Consider the following 22510-nt stretch of genomic DNA (forward strand, 5'->3'; position numbering starts at 1 on the left):
ATAACAAAGACATGGATCAGCCTAAATGCCCATCAGTGGTAGACTAGATAAAGAAAATGTGCATATAGATCACGGAATACTATGCAGCCATTTTACAAAATCATGTCCTTTGTAGCAACATGGGTGGGGTTGGAAGCCTTTATACTAAGCAAGTTAACATAGGTACAGAAAACCAAATGCCACATATTCTCACTGGTAAGCGGGAGCTAAACATTGAGTACACGTGGACATAAAGAAGGGAATAATAGACACTGTGGCTTACTTGAGGGTGGAGGGTGGGAGAAGGGTGAGGATTGAAAAAACTACCTGTCAGGTGTTATGCTGGTTACCTGGGTGATAAAATTATCTATATACCAAACCCTCATGACACACAGTTTACCAATGGAGCAAACCTGCACCTGTACCCCTTGTACCTAAAATAAAAGTTGGAAAGAAGGGAAAAAAAAGAGCACATTAGGCTCTATGGTATATCATTTTAAATATTCACTTTAAGATTTTTAGCTATATTCAATTAAGTCATGAATAATCTTTGAATGCTTCGATAATTTCTAAATAATATAGAATCCCCAGACCAATCTTTGTTGTTATTTCATACATATGTTTTTGGATTTTTTTTTTTTTTTTTTAGATGGAGTTTCGCTCTTGTTACCCAGGCTCTGGAGTGCGATGTCGCGATCTCGGCTCACCGCAACCTCTGCCTCCTGGTTTCAGGCAATTCTCCTGCCTCAGCCTCCTGAGTAGCTGGGATTACAGGCACGCACCACCATGCCCAGCTAATTTTTTGTATTTTTAGTAGAGACGGGGTTTCACCATGTTGACCAGGATGGTCTCGATCTCTTGACCTCGTGATCCACCCGCTTTGGCCTCCAAAAGTGCTGGGATTACAGGCTTGAGCCACCGTGTCCGGCCTGAATATTATTTTTATAAGTTATAGAGTGGTTCTTTGAGTCTTATTAATGAACGTGTTGATTTTTTCACTTTAATATGTGAAAGGGATGTTTGTGGATGTATTAGGTTGCATTATGTGACTTATGAGCGTTTCTGGACTACTAGATGCTTGTTATATATAACAAATAGTTCTCAATTGCCACTTCCCAGCAGTTTTCATGAAGTTAAAGTAGTTTCTTTGATTACAGTTCTAAATAATGCAAGTGGTAGAGATAATTGCAGGCGGAGTGTGACAGAGAAGTATGAAGAGAATAGTATTCGCCAGGCGCGGTGGCTCACACCCGTAATCCCAGCACTTTGGGAGGCATAGGTGGGTGGAACACCTGAGGTCAGGAGTTCTAGACCACCTGACCAAGATGGTGAAACACCATCTCTACTAAAAATACAAAAATTAGCTGGGCATGGTGGCGGGCATCTGTAATCTCAGCTACTCTGGAGGAGAATCGCTTGAACACAGGAGGTAGAGGTTGCAGTGAAAAGAGAGCGTGCCATTGCACTCCAGCCTGGGCAATGGAGTGAGACTCTGTCTCAAAAAAAAAAAAAAAAAAAGTATTTTTTAAAGTCAAGTGTTTGATGTAGAATGTTAAAGAAGATAGTAAAGGATGAAACTTGAATGGTGAGGAAAATTAAAGTCATGCAAATAGTGAACTTCATTTTCTTGGTTTATCTGATCTATAGATAATGAGCCTGAAAAGAAGTGACAAAATTTATTAAAACCGTTGGTAAGTTTTGCCCACTTTGTATGAGTTTTATGAGTAGAAATTTAAGATAAAGTAAAAATGTAAAGTTTTTAACTGCCAAAGATTAGGTTAATACAAAATTATAATTTATTTTTTAGCTTATATTAAAATAATAAATTGGTCTTACAGCCTTCAGTCTGTTGTTAACCACAGGTAGGCTATTTTTTTTTTTTTTTGGCCTTCAGTTTATGCAGATAATGAAATTTTCTTTTTTTTTTTTGAGACAGGGTCTTGCTCTATCACCTAGGCTGGAGTGCAGTGGTGCATGGATTATTGCAGGCTTTAACTCCTGGGCTCAAGCGATCCTCCCACCTAAGCCTCCTGAGTAGCTGGGACTACAGGTGTGAACCACCATGGCTGGGTAATTTTTTTTTTTTTTTTTTTTGTAGAGACAGTGTCTCACTATGTTGCTCAACTACTGAGCTCAAGCTTCAAGTGATCTGCTCGCCTCAGTTTCCCAAAGTGCTAGGGTTATAGTTGTGAGCCACTGTGCCCAGCCTGAAATTTTGTATTTCGCCAGAAAAGTTTTCTTTGCTTCATGCTGGTTTTGTCATGGCCTTGATTACAATACTTAAAAACAAAAACAAAAAACAAAGTACTTATACTGAAAAAGCTAAAGTTTCTTACAATTGTGTTTTGTAAAAACCACAATTTTTATGAGTTTTTTCACTCTGTAGTTTTCTTATCTCTAGGCACCACAAGATGCAATGTCACCTCCTACTACAACCTTGATTTATAGGTAGTCAAGTGAAAATCATTCATTGTTCTCAAAGTTCTATGATTTTTTTTCTTAATCAAGTAACAAATTCTCATATGATAACTTTTTGATTATGTTTTCCCAAGATCAAACTCTAAATTATGCTTTTAAAAATTCAAGCTGTCTTTTAGACCTAACTATGTTGGAGTTTTCCCAAAAGGCCACTAGAAATTTCAAAGTTGTTTTTTTTTGCAACCTCCACCTCTCGAGTTGAAGTGATTCTCCTGCCTCAACCTCCCGAGTAGCTGGGTCTACAGGAGTGCACCACCATGCCCAGCTAATTTTTGTGTTTTTAGTAGAGATGGGGTTTCGCCATGTTGCTCAGGATGGTCTTGATCTCCTGATCTCATGATCTGCCCACCTCGGCCTCCCAAAGTGCTGGGATTACAGGCATGAGCCACCACGTCCGGCCACTAGATTTATTCATTACTAAAAAAGGAATGGGAAAAATAATTGAAATTGCCAAATATGTTTCATAGTTCTGAATTATCACAACAGTACTGTAATAACTGCATGGAAAGAGTTGTCAAATCTAAAGTTAAGTTCAACTTTTTCTAGTTCAATTTTTAGGTAAATAGCACTAATATAAACATATTTCAGAGATTATATGCATAACATAATTTTTCAGTGCATTCACTATTCATAGTATGTTCTTTCCTTTGGGGAAAATACTGACCCAATCCTTATTAAACAGTTATATATAGTATACTAGTACAGAATTCTTCTCTCCTCCATTCTCATTTAGCATCAGTTGTTCAGTATTATCATTGGCAAGTTATTTCTGCTTTTCTCTCATGCAAACCTGAAGACTTTCCTATAAGTCTACAGGTTAGAAAGTGGGTCTTAGCTGGGTGCAGTGGCTCCCAGCACTTTGGAAGGCCAAGATGGGAGGATTGCTTGAGGCGAGGAGTTCAAGACCAGTCTGGTCAACATAGCAAGACCACCATTTTGCAAAAGAAAGAGAAAGAAAAAAAAAAAAGGCAGACAGAAAGAAAGAGAAAGAGAAGGAAAGAAAGAAAGAAAAGAATAAAGGAAGAAAGGAAGGAGAGGAAGGAAAGGAAGGAAGGAAGGGAGGGAAATCTGGGTCTTTAACTAAGGAGGAAACACATAGAGCATTGCAGAAGACTATAGAGTTGGTATCCTCAGCTATTGATTCATCAAGAAATTAAGACAGAAGCAGTGAAAAGTGAGTGGATCTAAGAGATATTTAGGACTTGGAGATTGACTGGATTTGTGGTGCCCATATGATATGATTCGAATGTTTATCCCTTCCAAATCTCATGTTGAAATGTAATCCTCAGTGTTGGAGGTGGGGCCTGGTGGGAGGTGTTTGGATCATTCGGGAGGATCCCTCGTGAATAGCTTAGCACCGTCCCTTTGTTGATGACCCTTTTCTCACTCTGAGTTCACCCAAGATCTGGTTGTTTAAAAGTGTGCGGCACCTCCTCCTGTCTCTCTTGCTCCCACTCTCACTATGGGACATGCTTGCTTTCTGTTGCCTTCCACCGTGATTTCTGAGGCCTCACCAGAAGCAGATGGCAACACTATGCCTCTTGCAAAGCCTGCAGAACCATGAGCCAATTAAAGATGTGTTCTTTATAAATTATCCAGCATCAGGTATTTATAGCATGCAAAAATGACTAAACTATAATAGTTCAGTTTGCTACAATAGGTATAGTTATTAAATTCAAAAGCATTCAGTTTGTGAATATTAAAAGCTTCAGTTTTGTTCTCACTCAGATAGAAAAAGAAACCATCTCATGTCTGTCAAGATGTGGATCAGAAAAGTAATTGTATTGGGCATGGTGGCTCGTGACTGTAATTCCAACACTTTGGGAGGCTGAAGTGAGAGGATTGGCTAAGGCCAAGAGTTCAAAACCAGCCTGGGCAAAATATAAAGACCCTGTCTCTACAGAAAACTTTAAAAAAAAAAAAATGCTTCTCATGAAGTCCAAGAAAAAAATGATGGATCTGCCCAAATGTCTGAAGGAAGTATCAACAATAGTAAGTGCTTTACACAAAATCATAATTAATCCTTTCAATACCCTACATATAGATATTAGTGTCTACATTTTACAGATAAGGAAACTAAGGCTCAAGGGAGAGAACCTTACGGTCATACAGCTAATAAAAGTAGAATTGGCTATGTGTAGCCGTGCATGTCTGAAATCCCAGCACTTTGGGAGGCTGAGGTGGGAGGGAGGCTTCAGCCCAGGTGTTCAAGACTGCAGAGAGGTATGATGACATCACCACTGGATTGCCTGGGTAACAGAGTGAGTCCCTATGTCTAAAAAAATAATGATAATTTTAAATTTATAATGATAAGGTTAAATTTATAACTACTCTGTAACATTTGATTCGTATGTACAGGGTAATGGTTTAATATTTCATGAATAATATTAATTGTATTTCAATATTAATGTAGTTAAACATATTGATATACTTTAATACATTTTTTCAACAATTTAATGTTTTGGTAAAGGTTATAAATATAAATAAAAATTTGTATTTATCTAACGACCAAATATTAACGTTTTAAGTTCTATTCAGTTATAAACTAAACTCAATTTTAAAAATGTGTGGACAAAACAAAAAAAGAAAATCTTCATGTTTGTTGATATTCACCCCTTATTAATCCTCTTTAAGGATTAATTAAGCATACAGAATTTCTACTTTAATAATAGCTGTTCTCCATGAGTATCCAGAGGTGACCACTAGCAATTATGCGGGTGTTCTGAGCTCCGCCTGTGAGGGCCTCACAAGCCCTAGCCTCAGCTACGACCTGGGCTCCAGCTTTGGCTCTGGTGCAGGCTCAAGCTCCTTCAGCTGCACCAGCTCCACCAGGGCCATGGTTGTGTAGATTAAGACCGGTGATGGGAGGCTGGTGTTCGAGTCCTCTGACGTCCTGCCCAAGTGAACAGCTGTAGCAGCCCCTCCCAACCTGCCCCTCCTGAGGCAGCCCCAGAGCCTGGGAGGGAGGCCCCTGTACAGGGGAGCCCCAGGAAACAGGAGACACACCTGAGGCTCAGCCCTGGCCCTCAGCCCACCTGAGGGGGAGTTTACTGCCTGGGGCGCCCCACCCTTGCCCAGCTGCAAAACAATTCAACTGCTTTTTTTTTTTTGTCCAAAATAAAACCTCAGCTAGCTCTGCAATCAATCAATAAATAAACAAACAAACAAATAAATAAATAATAACAGCTGTTTAAGAGTTCCCTTAAAACTTTTTAAAAAATATTAAATAACGCCGGGCGCAGTGGCTCAAGCCTGTAATCCCAGCACTTTGGGAGGCGAGGCGGGTGGATCACGAGGTCGAGAGATCGAGACCATCCTGGTCAACATGGTGAAACCCCGTCTCCACTAAAAATACAAAAAATTAGCTGGGCATGGTGGCGCGTGCCTGTAATCCCAGCTACTCAGGAGGCTGAGGCAGGAGAATTGCCTGAACCCAGGAGGCGGAGGTTGCGGTGAGCCGAGATCGCGCCATTGCACTCCAGCCTGGGTAACAAGAGCGAAACTCCGTCTCAAAAAAAAAAAAAAAAAAAAAAAATTAAATAACTAGATAACTAGGCTGGGTATGGTGGCTGATGCCTGTAATCCCGGCACTTTGGGAGGCTGAGGTGGTGGATCACCTGAGGTCAGGCATTCAAGACCAGCCTGGCCAACATGGTGAAACACTGTCTCTACTAAAAATACAAAAAAATTAGCCAGGCATGGTAGTGCACACCTGTAGTCCCAGTTACTAAGGAGGCTAGGCAGGAGAATCACTTGAACCCAGGAGGCGGAGGTTGCAGTGAGGTGGGATCATACCACTGCACTCCAGTCTGGGCAAAAGAGCAAGATTCCACCTCAAAAACAAAACAAAACAAAACAAACAAATTAAATAACTGGTATTGTGCCAAAACAAGTCTAATAGAAAAAATAAGCACACACCCTATAAATATATAAGATATTAGGACCCAAAACAAAAGGAAAGGTATGCAGGGTCGCCTCCCATTCTACGTGACCTTTACCTAGATATTCTCATTTAATTCTAAATCATATTATCATTTCCTAAAGCCCAAATATAAAATGGTAAAATAACTAATGAATTTAAAACCTACTGCCTAGATTTTGGTCTGTAAAGCTATTCTCCACTAAATATAACTAAAAGTTCTTGGAGAATTTCGTTTCCTAGAGAAAAAAAAACAAAAAAAAAAACCTTTAAGGTGGACCTAAGTCATCTTGCTTCCAGAATGAGGGATACTTTTAAATGCCTTTTAAGGTTTCAGAGTGGTGTTAAAAGGACATAGAAAGTAACCTCTTCCAATGGCAAAATTTAGAAATTTACCCATAAAAAGTAAATAAAATTATAGGTAATTAATTTTAGGTTATGAATAGTAAATAATATTTAATTTGTGCTTCATAATGTTCATTTACACTCTCTAAGAACCTCAGTTTATGCAATAAAAAAGTATGCTTGTGTACTATAGAGCTTGTTTTTAAATTTTTACTTTAATCTTGTAATATTTGTTACAAATAAAATAACATATATTTACATACATAAATTATGAATAATGAAAAGGATACATATAAATCTGTCACTGAAATTTAGAGAGACAGGAAAAAAATAACCTGGCGATCTGGTTTTGTTGTGTTGCCACTGAAATCTCATCTTGAATTGTAGTCCCCATAATCCCCACATGGGGACCCAGTAAGAGGTAATTGAATCATAGGGGCAGTTATCTCCATGCTGCTCTCATGATAGTGAGTTCTCAGAAGATCTGATGATTTTATAAGAGGCTTCCTCCTAATTTGCTCTGCACTTCTTGCTGGTGTCATGTGAAGGACATGTTTGCTTCCCTTTCCACCATGATTATAAGATTCCTGAGGCCTCCCCAGCCCTGCAGGACTGTGAATCAAACTTCTTTCCTTTTAATCAGTCTTGGATATGTCTTTATTAGCAGCGTGAGAACAGACTAATACACCTGTCAATTTCCATGCTTTAATGCAATGAACAGAATCAAACAAAAACGACCTTGGGTGTTCTCTATGGATTTCTTTTCTCTTCTTTTTTTTTTTTTTTTTTTTTTTTGAGATGCAGTCTCACTCTGTTTCCCAGGATGGAGTGCAGTGGCATGATCTTTGCTCACTGCAAACTCTGCCTCCCTGGTTCAAGCGATTCTCCTCCCTGAGCCTCCCAAGTAGCTGGGATTACAGGCCTGTGTCACCATGCCTGGCTAATTTTTAGTAGCAACGGGGTTTCACCATGTTGGTCAAGCTGGTCTTGAACTCATGACCTCGTGATACACCTGCCTCAGCTTCCCAAAGTGCTGGGATTACAGGTACGAGCCACCATGCTCGGCCACTCTCTCTGGATTTTTCTGGACAACCAGCCAGTGGTAACTGGACCTTCTGGCTCACAGTGGGAGGGGCTACACCTGAACTCAGCTTTTCATGGGATGGATAGTTTCTTCCAACACAAGTTCCAACAACTTTCTGTGTGACCCGTGGTCTCCAAATACTGTATAGAGGGCTTTCTCAAAAAGTGCCTGTAAACAGATTGCCTGGTGCTCCAGTGGTTTCCTTACTGACAAGGTTCTTTTAGCATGTGCCCTATAAAAAGGAGAGCAACAAGGGGATAGGATTCATCTCCTATTATGCAGACCCACACCACAGATCCAGCAGAGTACTCTGGCCCAGCATGTTGCCCCTTGGGATGATGGGAGAGGGGGAGAACCAATGTTTTCTCTTGGTTTTGTAAGTTTCCCCTTTCCCTAGTAAAACTTATCCCTTATTCTAGTGGTTCTCAAACTTTGATGTGTATAAAATTACCTGGTAGGCTTGATAAATCAGAGATTGCTGGGCCCCACTTCCAGAACTTCTGGTTCAATAGGTCTAAAAGGGGTCTTGGAATTTGCATTTCTGAAGGTCCCTAGATGATGGTGATATTGCTAGTGGTGTGGGGAGGACTGCATTGTGAGAACCTCTGTATTTAATTTTAATTGTATTTATTTATTTATTGTTTTATTTTCTTAGACAGTCTCACTCTGTTACCCTGGCTAGAGTGGCATAATTATAGTTCACCGTAACCTGAACTCCTGGCCTCAAGTGATACTTCCAAAGTACTGAGATTACAGGCATGAGACACCATATGCATCCAGGACCTTCATTTTAATTCATATAGTGTTACTATGTGGCAATCAGTCCTGTTGTTTACCACAAAGAGTCCCACTTGCATGAACTTCACATAAGAGTTAACCACTGTCCTTTCTAGTGCATACCTTTACAAAAACCCCTGACTTATGATGGTTTCACTTCTTTTTTTTTTTTTTTTGAGACGGAGTTTCGCCCTTGTTGCCCAGGCTGGAGTGCAATGGCGCGATCTCGGCTCACCGTAACCTCCGCCTCCTGGGCTCAGGCAATTCTCCTGCCTCAGCCTCCTGAGTAGCTGGGATTACAGGCACGCACCACCACGCCCAGCTAGTTTTTTGTATTTTTAGTAGACACGGCGTTTCACCATGTTGACCAGGATGGTCTCGATCTCTCGACCTCGTGATCCACCCGCCTCGGCCTCCCAAAGTGCTGGGATTACAGGCTTGAGCCACCGCGCCCGGCGATGGTTTCACTTCTATTTCCTAACTTTACAGTGATGCAAAAGCCATATGCATTCAGTGAAAACCATGCTCTGAGTATCCATACAACCATTATGGTTTTTCTCCCTTTTTTCCCCCTTTTTCCTTTTTATCCACAAATTACCCAGCAGGAACCATTATATTTTTTATTTTTAGTACAGTATTAAATAAATTATAAGATATATTAGACACTTTATTATAAAATAGGCTTCGTGTTAGATGATTTTGCCCAACTGTAGGCTAATCGTAAGTGTTGGGAGCATGTTTAAGGTAGGGTAAGCTAAGCTATGATGTTTCGTAGGTTAGGTGTATTAAATGTGTTTTTGACATAGGATACTTTCAACTTATGATGGATTTATCAGGAGGTGACCCCATTGTAAGTAGAGAAGTGTTTACGTATATAGTTTTACCACATACCTAGGAAAACTTATTCAGAGGATTTAGTTTCCTTTGCTGAAAAGTTTTATAAAGGCAGGCGCAGTGGCTCATGCCTATAATCCCAGAACTTTGGAAAGCTGAGGTGGGTGGATCACCTGAAGTCAAAAATTCAAGATCAGCTTGGCCAGAATGGTGAAACCCTGTCTCTATTAAAAATACAAAAATTAGCTGGGCATGGTGGCAGGTGCCTATAATCCCAGCTACCTGGGAGGCTGAGACAGGAAAATCACTTGAACCTGGGAGATGGAGATTGCAGTGAGCTGGGCCAGCCTGGGCCACAAGAGTGAAACTTCATCCCAAAAAAGAAAAAAAGAAAAGAAAGAAAGAAAAAGTCTTATAAAATGGCATTATTCCTTAAGAACATCATTTGACTTGCTTTTTTAACTCATCCATCCAATGTATAGCTATCATTCACTCTTTTTTATTGTTGTATGATATTCTGTTTTGTGTATATACCTGCTGAAAGACATTTGGCTTGTTTGCAGGTTTTTTCTCTGAAGCTGCTATGAACACCTATAAATGTTTCCTAGTGTATAGAAGACTTTTTCTAGGGCAGTAATTCTCAGATGGGGGAAATTTTGCTATTTCCATCCCCCCAAACCCAGAAGACATTTGGCAATATCTGGAGACACTTCTATTATTAGATCTTAGGAGTGCTACTAGAATTAAGAGGGTGGATGTTGCTAAACATCCTAAAATGCACAAGGCAGCCTAAATGATCCCAAAGTATCCAGCCTATAATGTTCATAGTGTGAAGGTCGAAAAACCCTGTTGTAGGACGGTGGTTCACAAAGCATCAGCATCCCTAGAAACTTGCTAGGAATCTCTAAGAAATATACACAGGAGTGGAATTGTTAGTTATAAAATAAGCAGGTATTCACATTAATAAGATTATGCCAATTTGCCCATTTTATTGTGGGGTTGTGTTTCTTTATCTTTCTATATTTTGTTTATATGTTCTCTGTTGATTATTGAGAAAAAGGGAAAAAGCAGCTCCTGATATTGAGAAGCTGACCTGGCACTCACAGCTTGGCCACGATATTATTCTGTTGAACATAAACAATTTCAGTCTCATAGAATACCAAGCTGAGATAAAAGTACTCCGAGATCATAATAAAATGAGACAAAGTAAGGCCACTTCATAATATTGTCTAAGCATAGGCAAAAACAAGGTCTTTGTGTCACCAATAAATTAACAGATATTCTTTTTTCTGGATAAAATGGGTAAAAGCCACTTTTTTACTAATCATCATGTAGGGAAGAAAAAAAATACCTTTTCCTTCTGCCCTTCTAAGTTCTTGACTAGGGGCTCTGTAAGAAAAGACAGATTAACAAGAGAAAAGCATACAGATGTATTCAGTGTAAGTTGTACATGACATGGGAGCCTTCATAAGGAAATGAAGAATGAAAGAAAATAATTAAACCTGAGCATTTTTATGCTAGGTTTGATGGAGAATGAAAAGTCATAGGCAAATGTAATAACACAAAGGATATGAGCTAAGTGCAGTACACTAGGAGACCTTCACACTCCTTGTGTGTTCAGATTTTTTATTTGGAGATAAGGATGCTTCTTTCCTTTGAGTACAGGGAGAATACTTTACATGAGGGTCTTATGACTTGTTTCATGGGAGAAGGACCAGGGAAGGGAAAGGTCAGAGACTCCTCCAATTCCTTCAGCTTAAAATATTTAATTTCTAAATATTTAAATTTTAATAATTAAAGTGCTGTAGCTTGGGGTAGCATGTCCTAATCTCCATCAATAGAATTACCCTTGTTTTCTGAAAACTCCCCGACTATGGGGAACCAAACCTCCCTTAGACCTTCCCCCAAATGCTAACACTGTCTTAATGAGACATCCCATGATGTGTGTTTGCTCTTGCTCAGTGAGCAATAAATTCAACTTGTTCAACCAAAAATGTCCCTGTGTCTCTGGCTGAAGGGCACATTTCAGAGATTTTAACAGTCTTTATTATGCCTTTTGGTGAGCATCACTTCTTTTTTCTTTTTTTCTTTTTTGCCTAGTGAGCATCACTTCCTAATTTCAGTGCGTTTTAAATTTTTGCCTTCATGATTAGTGCTTTTTGTGTTATATTTAAGAAATCCAGCCAGGACAGTGGCTAATGCCTGTAATCCCAGCACTTTGTGAGGCTGAGGTGGGTGGATCATGAGATCAGAAGATTGAGACCAGGGAGGTTGGGGAGGGATAACACGGGGAGAAATGCCAGATATAGGTGACGGGGGGATGGAGTCAGCAAACCACCTTTCCATGTATGTACCTATTCAACAATCCTGCACGATCTGCACATGTACCCCAGAACCTAAAGTATAATAATAAAAAAATAATATATATATATATATCAACAACAAGAAAAAGATCAAGACCATCCTGGCCAGCATGGTGAAACCCTGTCTCTACTAAAAATACAAAAATTAGGCCAGGTGTGGTGGCTCATACCTGTAATCCCAGCCCTTTGGGAGGCCGAGGCAGGCAGATCATGAGGTCAGGAGTTCGAGACCAGCCTGACAAACATGGTGAAACCCGGTCTCTACTAAAAATACAAAAATTAGCTGGGCGTTGTGGTGCGTGCCTGTAGTCCCAGATAGTCAGGAGGCTGAGGCAGCAGAAGCACTTGAACCCGGGAGGCAGAGGTTGCAGCGAGCTGACATCATGCCACTGCACTCCAGCCTGACAAAAGAATGAGACTCCGTCTCAAAAAAAAAAAAAAGAAAAAAGAAATCCTTTCTTACTCTAATGTTTTTTAAGTTTCCAATTTTTATGTCTTTGGTTCCCCTTCATTTTTGTGTATGACACCATATCCAGGTTGAGATACAATCTTATTTTTTCCATATGGTAACCATTTCTCCCAGCACGACGTATAGCCATTTCTTTCTTTGCATTCCCTCACCTTCATGCAGAACCGCTTTTGCATCTATCAAATTTCCATCTATCCATGAGTGAGACTAGAGCTTTTTGTTTTTAAAAATCTAGTAAGAAATACAGTTTAAGACTTTAAGATTGAGTTAGTGTTAAGGCTTGTGAAATTCTGTTTAAATAACTACCTAAATAATGAGACAATGTATAAAAATTAATGATGTTTTAAATTGGTGTCACTTGATGTAATGATTCTGTAATAAAACGTCGAGTTTTTAAGGTTTAATTCATTCAAAGTCCAAAAGTTTAGCAAGATCATGGTAGTAAGGAGAATAATTTCACTACAGAGATGTATATGTGTTTAGCAAGGTGATTGCTAACAGATTTTCCTGAAATCCCCAACAGCACAAAATATCCTTTATATTATTTTTAATTAATATATAATCTGACTTATATTTCTGTATAGTGGGAGAACCAGGACTTCAACATTTTATATGAAACAAATGCATAAACTCTGTCTTTTGAAGACATATAAGATTTGGAAACAGTATGGTAAAAGTGGTAATAGAACAAAAGGGGGAAGATGACAAAAGCAATTTAAAAAAAATCCATGGGATTCACAGCTTAAAGGGACAAGGGAAAGGAAGTCTAGGATGACTCCCAGTATTCAAAGTTCCCAGAAGCAGCTGGGCAGGATGGCTTATGCCTGTAATCCCAGCACTTTGGGAGGCCGAGGTGGGTGGATCACAAGGTCAGGAGTTCAAGACCAGCCTGACCAACATGGTGAAACCTCATCTCTAGTAAAAATACAAAAATTACCCAGGCATGGTGACACATGCCTGTAATCCCAGCCTGGGAAGCAGAGGTTGCAGTGAGCCAAGATCGCACTCCAGCCTGGGCAACAAGAGTGAAACTCTGTCTCAAAAAAAATCCCCCAAAAACAAAGTTACTAGAAGCTTGAGACGATGAAGTCCTAAAGTAGTGAGGGTGCCCTGAGTAGGGGAAAAAGATTGTTTTCTCTTCAAGTCTGTTGCTTCTTATCTTTCCTTAAGAAATTTCCAAGGAGCTTTGAAATTTGTGTGAAAGAAAAGCCCCAAAAGTAAATAAGTTTAAAACCCAGGATTATGTATTATACTCTCAGATTTCCCCAAAGGCCCAGTTTCCCTGTTAAAAAGAAAAAAAAAAAAAAAAAAAGTTAAAAATAAAAAGCCCCAAGTGACAAGTAACTTGTATACACCTAAATGCTAAATGTTGTATACATTCACTGTTTTAGCATCACATCCCAGTAATTTATAAACTGAGTGTACAGAAAACAGCCTGGAGTAAAACCACTGGAATGGGAGTTAAGAGATCAGGATTTTAATGATGGTTTGCTACTAATTTATACGAAAATGGTTTAAGTGTATAGGTTTCAGATTCCTTAAACAGGTAGAATAAGACTACATAATCTTCAAGTTTCTCTGCTGCGTCAAAGTTCAGATTCTTCTTAAGCAGTTGTGGAATGTGTCAGTGTAATTCCAATTTACCCTACTCCTGATTTGTAGCAAAGCATTTGTCAAATGAATCATAAGGTCGTTTCTCCCCAGTTTTCAAACTTTGGTGTAAAACCTGCATAAGTGCTTTTGACAGCCTTACAGTTGATAGGATTTGCAGGATACAATAGCTTAGACAAGCTCCGAGTATGTGCTGTGAGCAAAAGTTCTCTGAAGAGGAATTTGGAAGGAAGCAACTATTTCAGTGAATAGTTTGCAAACTAGGGAGTTGAAGCCTTAGGTATAAAACAAAAGTGCATTCCAGAGAACAAAGGGAGGGTCTGGGTTTTGTAGCAAAATTTTCTGCTCAGGTTCCCAATCAGGTTTGCTTGTACAAAAGAAGGATTGAACTGCACTTAGTTCTGATTGGTTGATACAGCTGAGCCCCGATTGGTTGAGGCAGGTAAGTCCCAGAAGTCCCATCACTGAACAGAGGTGTGTGTTTGGTGGGAATGCGGAGTCCATGTGTGACCTCTAGTCAGTAAATGGCTACGTGGCTCTATTTTCAATTTAGACCCAATTAGCCACTCTGGATCTTGACGGCTTGGCTCTTTCAGGTTCACGTTTGTTCACAGTCTGTATGACCAAGAAATTTCCATAACAGAACAACTGGTGCTAATTCTTAAGGGCCTCGGTCAGAACACAGTGACAAAACACCGCACCGCTGGCGGACGGGCATTGCACCTGCTCCTCATGGGCTGCTTTCCCGAGCCCTAAGCCCACAGGCCGCCTTAGCATTATCAGGCTTGAAGTGCTTTTTTTTTTCCTTAAGCAGAGCATATGGGCCTACTGCTTTGCACATTCGCTCAGACTGTAAGGAATAATGTAACCCCAAGAATTGGCATCACAGTCCGGCCTGGGCGCCTAGATAGGAGGGCGGGGTGGTGGCGCCGGAGCGCGCTGGGAACGCAGGGCTCCCGGCGAGTCTGCCCCGGAAGGGGTGGTGCCTGGTAACCCCAGCTTCCCTAGCAACCAAGCAGGCGCAAGCAGCCACCAGCCGACCTCTCAGCTCCGTCCGCTGCCGGGATGCCTCTTCAGGTTAGCGATTATAGCTGGCAGCAGACGAAGACTGCGGTCTTTCTCTCTCTGCCCCTCAAAGGTGTGTGCGTCAGAGACACGGACGTGTTTTGCACGGAAAACTATCTGAAGGTAGGAATGCAAGTCTTGCTTGCTGGTCTTCCGGCGTGTAGTCCGAAGTTTCTGCAAGAGCACGGCTGGGCACGAGCAACAGGTTCATCTTTGCAGATAAACGTCCTAAATTTTTAATCCTATGAAAAAAATGAATCCCATACATGTGACACACCGTCTGTAGGCACATCATCAGATCAGTCAGAGACTACCTTTTCTAATCTTTCACTACCTGGAATAACTTTGGTGGGCCTTTTGGAAAGTTATTTTACCTTTTTCACGTATTTCTTAATAAGCGTGATTAATTTGTGCAACTAAGTTTCCGTTTTCACCCTTTTGCATAGGTCAACTCTCCTCCATTTTTATTTGAGGCATTTCTTTATGCTCCCATAGACGACGAGAACAGCAAAGCAAAGATTGGGAATGACACCATTGTCTTCACCTTGTATAAAAAAGAAGCGGCCATGTGGGAGGCCCTTTCTGTGACAGGTGGTAAGTTCTTTATTAAAAGATGTTCATCTTGTTGTACCTTTTTTGTTTCAGACCTTTAAAAAAATTCTCTTTTGAAACACCTGTATTATTATGTAGGGGAAAAAATACTTACCTTTTTTTTTTTTTTTTTTTAGAGTCTCACTCTGTCACCCAGGCACGAGTGCAGTAGCAAGATCTCGGCTCACTGCAACCTCTGCCCACCAGGTTCAAATGATTCTCCCACTTCAGCCTCCCAACTAGCTGGGATTAAAGGTGCCCACCACCTCTCTGGCTAATTTATTTTTATTTTTATTTTTAGTAGAGTGTTTCGCCATGTTGGCCAGGCTGGTCTCAAACTCCTGACCTCAAGTAATCCACCCACCTCAGCCTCCCAAAGTCCTGGGATTACAGGTGTGAGCCACAGCACCCGGCTGGATAGACTTTCCTTTTACTCTACAAGGTTTGATAGCTGGGTCTATGAAATAAGCTAACAACAGGAGGATTGACAGAAGAAAATGTGTAGAAAATTTATTAATTTTTAATATTAGTGCTTGGGGGCATTACAGGGAAAAAAAATGAATAGCCCCCAAAGCATTGAGATTTGAGAGCTTAGGGACTCTAAAAAGGGGAAGGGAGAGGCGATATAAGCTACTTAGAACAGTAAATTATTTTTAGGAAAGATGAATGGGTCCTTTCGAAGAATAGATAGGAGATATGACAGTTTGTAACAAAATTTGTCAGAGTGTGGTGTTTACTTGTAAGCTCTTCTTTTGGGAGAATAGTCAATATTCCCTGGCTTATGAAACTCCAGTGGAAGGGATTTATGACATTTGAGTTCCTTTCAGAATATCCAGTTTTAGGCAGATAAGAGTTCAGAGGAAACCTCTGCCTGTATTTGCTGTTTTTCAAGTGCCTTTAACTCAAAATGATCAATATATCAAAGCAGCATATTGTGGGTGGCATATCCTGAACTCTTTAAATTGCTCTTTTAGGAAAAAAAAAAAAAAAAGTCTTATAAGCCTAATTTAAGTGATACAGTACTTCAGCAGCCGTTTAAATAAGCCTAAAGGCTGAATTAGTCAAAGTTAGAGCACATTAAACAGAAGACGTGGGATTATATCTTAAGGGTAAGCCCTGCTGATATAAAGCCTTTATTGAGTACTTAACCTTGCATTTAGGTGTTAACATGCCTGTGATTCCATGAAACAGCCTGTCACTTAGGTATTATTACCCTTTTTTCTTTTTACAGGGGAGGCTACTGACACACAGGAAGCTTGAGTAATTGGTAAACTCATACAGCTAGTAACTGACAGGCTGGAATTAGAGCCTCAGCAGTTTCACTCTAGAGCAGATGTTCCCAATCCTGGCTACATATTTGAATCAACTATAGAATTTTAAAATAATACAGATCTCAGCTGGGTGCGGTGGCTCACGTCTGTAATCCCAGCACTTTGGGAGGCTGAGGCAGGAGGATCACCTGAGGTCAGGAATTTGAGACCAGCCTGACCAACATGGTGAAACTCCGTCTCTGCTAAAAATAGAAAAATTAGCCAGGTATGGTAGTGGGCGCCTGTCATCCCAACTACTTGGGAGGCTGAGGCTGGAGAATCACTTGAACCTGGAAGGTGGCGGTTTCAATGAGCCGAGATAGTGCCATTGCACTCCAATCTGGGTAACAGAGCAAGACTTCATCTCAAAAAAAAATAAAAATAAAAATAATAATAATAATAATACAGACCTTGGAAACTCACCCTAGACCAGTCAAATCAGTTTCTGGGAATAGGACTCGGGTGTTGGTAGTTTTTAAAAAGCTTTTCAGAGATTATAATGTGCAGCCAAAGTTGAAATCCCCAGTTTTTGTTGTTGTTGTGTTGTGATTTGAGAGATGGAGTCTCACTCTTTTGCCAGGCTGGAGAGCAATGGCGCAATCTTGGCTCACTGTATCCTCTGCCTCCCTGGTTCAAGTGATTCTTCTGGCTCAGCTTCCCAAGTAGCTAGGACTACAGGCACGCACCACCATGTCCAGTTTTTGTATTTTTGGTAGGGACAGGGTTTCACTATTATTTTGGCCAGGCTGGTCTCGAACTCCTGACCTCAAGTGATCTGCCCACTTTGGCCCCCCAGAGTGCTGGGATTACAGGCATGAGCCACTGTGCCTGGCCTGAAATCCCCAGTTTTAAAGGTAGTTGTCTGTAGTCTCACTGAGCTACTTCTAGGTAGTTTGTACTTATATCAAGATCAGCTTTGATAGTAATTGCCCTCTACTGATTTTGCCCTGTTTTCCTCCTTCCATCTTTAGTTGTCATGTTTTATAATACTTTACACTTACTGCCTGGAATTTCTTTTTTTTTTTTTTTTTTTTTTTTTGAGATGGAGTTTCGCTCTTGTTACCCAGGCTGGAGTGCAATGGCGCGATCTCGGCTCACCGCAACCTCCGCCTCCTGGGTTCAGGCAATTCTCCTGTCTCAGCCTCCTGAGTAGCTGGGATTACAGGCACGCGCCACCATGCCCAGCTAATTTTTTGTATCTTTAGTAGAGACGGGGTTTCACCATGTTGACCAGGATGGTCTCGATCTATCGACCTCGTGATCCACCCGCCTCGGCCTCCCAAAGTGCTGGGATTACAGGCTTGAGCCACCGCGCCCGGCAAACTGCCTGGAATTTCTTTTCTATTTTTTTAATTTTGGGATTTTTAGAGATAAGATCTCACTCTGAGGCCGGGCTCAAGCCTGTAATCCCAGCACTTTGGGAGGCCGAGACCGGTGGATCATGAGGTCAAGAGATCGAGACCATCCTGGTCAACTTGGTAAAACCCTGTCTCTACTAAAAATACAAAAAATTAGCTGGGCGTGGTGGCGCGTGCCTGTAATCCCAGCTACTCAGGAGGCTGAGGCAGGAGAATTGCCTGAACCCAGGAGGCGGAGGTTGCGGTGAGCCGAGATCGCGCCATTGCACTCCAGCCTGGGTAACAAGAGCGAAACTCCGTTTCAAAAAAAAAAAAAAAAAAAAAGATCTCACTCTGTCACCAATGCTGGATTGCAGGGATGTTACCATAGCTCATTGTAACCTCAAACTCCTAGGTTCCAGCAATTCTCCTGCGTTGATCTCCTGAGTAGCTGGGATTACAAGTATGCAACACCACACCTAGTTAATTATTTCTATTTTTGTAGAGACAGAGTCTCACTATGTTGCCCAGGCTGATCTTGAATTCCTAGGCCCAAGTGATCTTCCCACTTTGGCCTCCCAAAATGCTGTAATTTCAGGCATAAGCCACTGTACCCAGCCTACTACCTGGAATTTCTTTTTTTTTTCTTTTGTTTTTGAGACAGGGTCTCACTGTGTCGCCCAGGCTGGTGGCTTACTGCAACCTCTGCCTCCCTGATTCAAGCAATTCTGCCTCAGCCTCAAGAGTAGCTGGGATTACAGGCGCCCACCACTGTGCCTGGCTAATTTTTGTATTTTTAGTAGAGAGGGGGTTTCACCATGTTGGCCAGGCTGGGCCTTTTGGCATTAAGCCTTGAATATGGACTCCTGAGGGTAGAAGGCTTTCTTGGTATCTTATCATGGAATTTAATTTTTAATTTCCAAGACAAAGGTAGAATTTATTTTTCTAAGATAGGGTATTCAGCTCAGAGAATACTGGTTAAGGTAGTTTAACATAGTCAGTTTACTTAACTTTTTTTTTAGTGAGTCCCAGATTATCTAAAGAGTTTTAAAGAATCAGATTCCTGGTTGGGTGAGGTGGCTCATGCCTATAATCCCAGCACTTTTGGAGGCCAAAGTAGGTGGATCATCTGAGGTCAGGAGTTTGATACCAGCTTGGCCAACTTAGTAAAATCCCTTCTCTAGTAAAAATACAAAAATTAGTCAGACATGGTGGCAGATGCCTTTAATCCCAGCTACTCATGAGGCTGAGGCAGGAGAAACACTTGAACCCAGGAGGCAGAGGTTGCTATGAGCCAAGATCTCACTACTGTAGTCCAGCCTGGGCAACAGAGCAAGACTCCATCTCAGAAAAAAAGAAAAAAACCCCACAAATAACAACTAATTTAAATCACAATGAATGAACATCGATTCTACTTCAGAAGCCAGGTTTGAGATTCCTTTAGAAATCGAATTCAGTTTTCCCAGGTACAGTAGCTCATGCCTAAAGTAATCTCAGCACTTTAGGAGGCCAAGGCAGGAGGATCATTTGAGCCCAGGAATTCAAGACCAGCCTGGGCAACGTAGAGAGATTTCACCTCTATTTAAAAAAAAAAAAAAAAAATTAGCTAGGCATGGCGGCATGTGCCTATAGTCTCTCTCAGCTACTTGGGAGGCTGAGGTGGGAGGATCACTTGAGCCCAAGAATTGGAGGCAGCAGTAAGCCTTGCTCACACTGCTGCACTCCAGTCTGTGTGACAGCACATAACCCTGTCTCAAAAAAAAGAAATCAAACTCAGTTTTACCTGCAATTCAGTGGGATTATTTATTTGACAATTTTTTTCACATAATATATTGTGGAACTCCAGTTTATATACCAAGACTATCTGCCTCATTATTCAGACTCTAATTTTCCTTATTTTTTCTAGAAGTTCTTTCTTGATCCACTCTTTATTTCTGTTAGATGCAGAATATTTAATTTGGGAAGTTAATGCTCTTCCATTTACTTCTGCCCCTGAAGCTGACTCAACTGCCTGCCTTCCTGCTTTTAAACAGGAGGAGGGATGAGAAGAGGCTTCAGACCTACTTTCAGTCCTACTTCTTAGCTAAGATCCTAGATGAATAAAATTATAGACTTTTACTTACCTCTAACTGAAATTTAAGATTCTCTTTAATTGTGAAGATAGGCAATAAACAATAGTAGTATCTTAGTCTGTTTGGGCACTATCACAAAATACCATAAACTGAGAAGCTTACAAACAACAGAAATTTATTTCTCACAGTCGTGTAGGCTGGGAAGTCCAGATCAAGTTGCTGGCAGATTTGATATGCGGTGAGAGCCGACTTTCCTATAGGTGGCACCTTCTTACTATGTCTTCGCATGGTGGAAGAGACAAGTCTGCTTTCTGGGGCCTTCTTTATAAGGATACTACCACTCAAAAGGCCTCACCTCCAAATGCCATCACATTAAGGGCTGGGATTTTAACCTATGAGTTTTAGAGAGACATAAACATTCAGACCATAGCAAGTAGTATCAACAAAAACAAAAATATGTTCATATCAGAGATACCTCTTTTATACCTGTTACTACTTTGAAATTCCAGTATCAGACTTGCTGCTATATATTAATGCATTAATAAAGAAGCACATAATATATCACAGTTTGAGCGAGTGCAGTGGCTCATGCCTGTAATCCCAGCACTTTGGGAGGCCAAGGCAGGTGGATCACGAAGTCAGGAAATCAAGACCATCCTGGCCAACATGGTGAAACCCCGTCTCTACTAAATATGCAAAAATTAGCAGGGCATGGGTGATGTGTGCCTGTAGTCTCAGCTACTTCACAGGCTGAGGCAGGAGAATCACTTGAACCTGAGAGGCAGAGGTTGCAGTGAGCCGAGATCGTGCCATTGCACTCCAGCCTGGGTGACAGAGCGAGACTCTGTCTCAAAAAAAAAAAAAAAAAAAAAAAATTAAAAAATTGTATATCACAGTTTTATTTTTTAATGTTTTATAAGTGTTTTAATATAACCGTTTCTTTATAGTCCTATATATTTTATTTCATACATTTTAAAACATTATGAAAGGGTCTCTAAGGATTCACTATTCTGCGAAGGGGTCTGCTGCACAAAAAAGGTTAAGAACCCATGCCTGGGGTATGATTCATCCCTCTACCCACCCCTTATCTACTCGCCCCCACTTTACCTTCCCCTCATGTTTTTTCCTCTCTCCTTTTTTTCTGCTCAAACCTAGATCTTTTCCCTCAGGCCCTGATCATTCCTTCTATAAGATAATTTACCCACTAATGGATCACAGCCTGCAGTTTGTGAAACATTGAGCCACATTGAATATCAAGATAACTGTGATGCCTGGCACAGTGGCACATGCCTATAATTCCAGCACTTGGGGAGACCAAAGTGGGAGCATTGCTTGAGCTTAGGAGTTGAAGACCAGCCTGGGCAATATAGTGAGACTTTGTCTCTACAAAAAATTTAAAAATTAGCCAGATGTGGTAGCACACACCTATAGTCCCAGCTATTCAGGAGGTTGAGGTGAGAAGATTGCGTGAGCCTAGGGGGTTAAGATTGCAGTGAGCTATGATTGCTCCACTGCACTCCAGCCTGGGTGACAGAGACCTTGTCTCAGAAAAATAAACAAACAGACAAACTGTGAATGGTAAGATGTTTTATATATGTATATATGTGTATATAAAAAACCATTTCATGCTACTTTATATTTTTTCCTAGGGCTGTTCTTGTACTCTCATTATATGTTAAGTTACTGCTTTATATTTTTGAAGGTGATTGATCATTTTAGGTGATCTCAACTCATCTTTCCTAGGAGACCTTAGAGTGCTGATTTATTGTGATCAGGTTTATAAGCAAATAGCCCTAGTCTCTCAACAGAGAAGAAGAGGATAAATGTGTCTTTCACCCTTACCCTCTCCCTCTCATTGCCTGCTGATTGTGTCCCTCCACCTTCCCTTCTTCTTCCTCTCCATTCCCTTCATTCTCTAGTCATTCATTATTATGACAGTTAATTGCTTACTTTTAATATTAGCTTCTTGGCCAGTTTAGTATTGAAAAATGTTTTCCATGCTCCTTGTGAAGTTGGGTCAAAAGAAATCTCATCCTGGATCAGTTTATTTAAGTAGATTTTCTCATAAGTAAAGCAAATTTATCGTAATTCTAATTCATCAACATTCCTTACATTTTAGTTGACAAAGAGATGATGCAAAGAATCAGAGAAAAATCTATTTTACAAGCACAAGAGAGAGCAAAGGAAGCTACAGAAGCAAAAGCTGCAGCAAAGCGGGAAGATCAAAAATATGCACTAAGTGTCATGATGAAGGTAAGTTGCAGATTGACAGGTGA

At 40.6% G+C, this 22510-nt stretch overlaps 1 protein-coding gene across 4 annotated transcripts in view; it reads left to right on the forward strand.

Annotated features, from left to right (window-relative positions):
* Positions 1-14874: 14874 nt before the first annotated feature.
* DNAAF4 (dynein axonemal assembly factor 4) overlaps positions 14875-22510 on the forward strand; it is a 66727-nt gene continuing 59091 nt past the window's right edge. For all 4 annotated transcript variants that reach the window (XM_074394212.1, XM_039462808.2, XM_010346116.3 and 1 more), the window contains exons 1-3: positions 14875-15047; positions 15371-15518; positions 22354-22487. In XM_074394212.1, the coding sequence (XP_074250313.1) occupies positions 14925-15047; positions 15371-15518; positions 22354-22487 (405 nt within the window). In that variant the 5' untranslated portion in view covers positions 14875-14924. The remainder of the gene's footprint in view (positions 15048-15370; positions 15519-22353; positions 22488-22510) is intronic.

This window comes from Saimiri boliviensis, chromosome 2 (genome assembly GCF_048565385.1).
Source record: "Saimiri boliviensis isolate mSaiBol1 chromosome 2, mSaiBol1.pri, whole genome shotgun sequence".
In the NCBI taxonomy this organism is placed as follows: Eukaryota; Metazoa; Chordata; class Mammalia; order Primates; family Cebidae; genus Saimiri; species Saimiri boliviensis.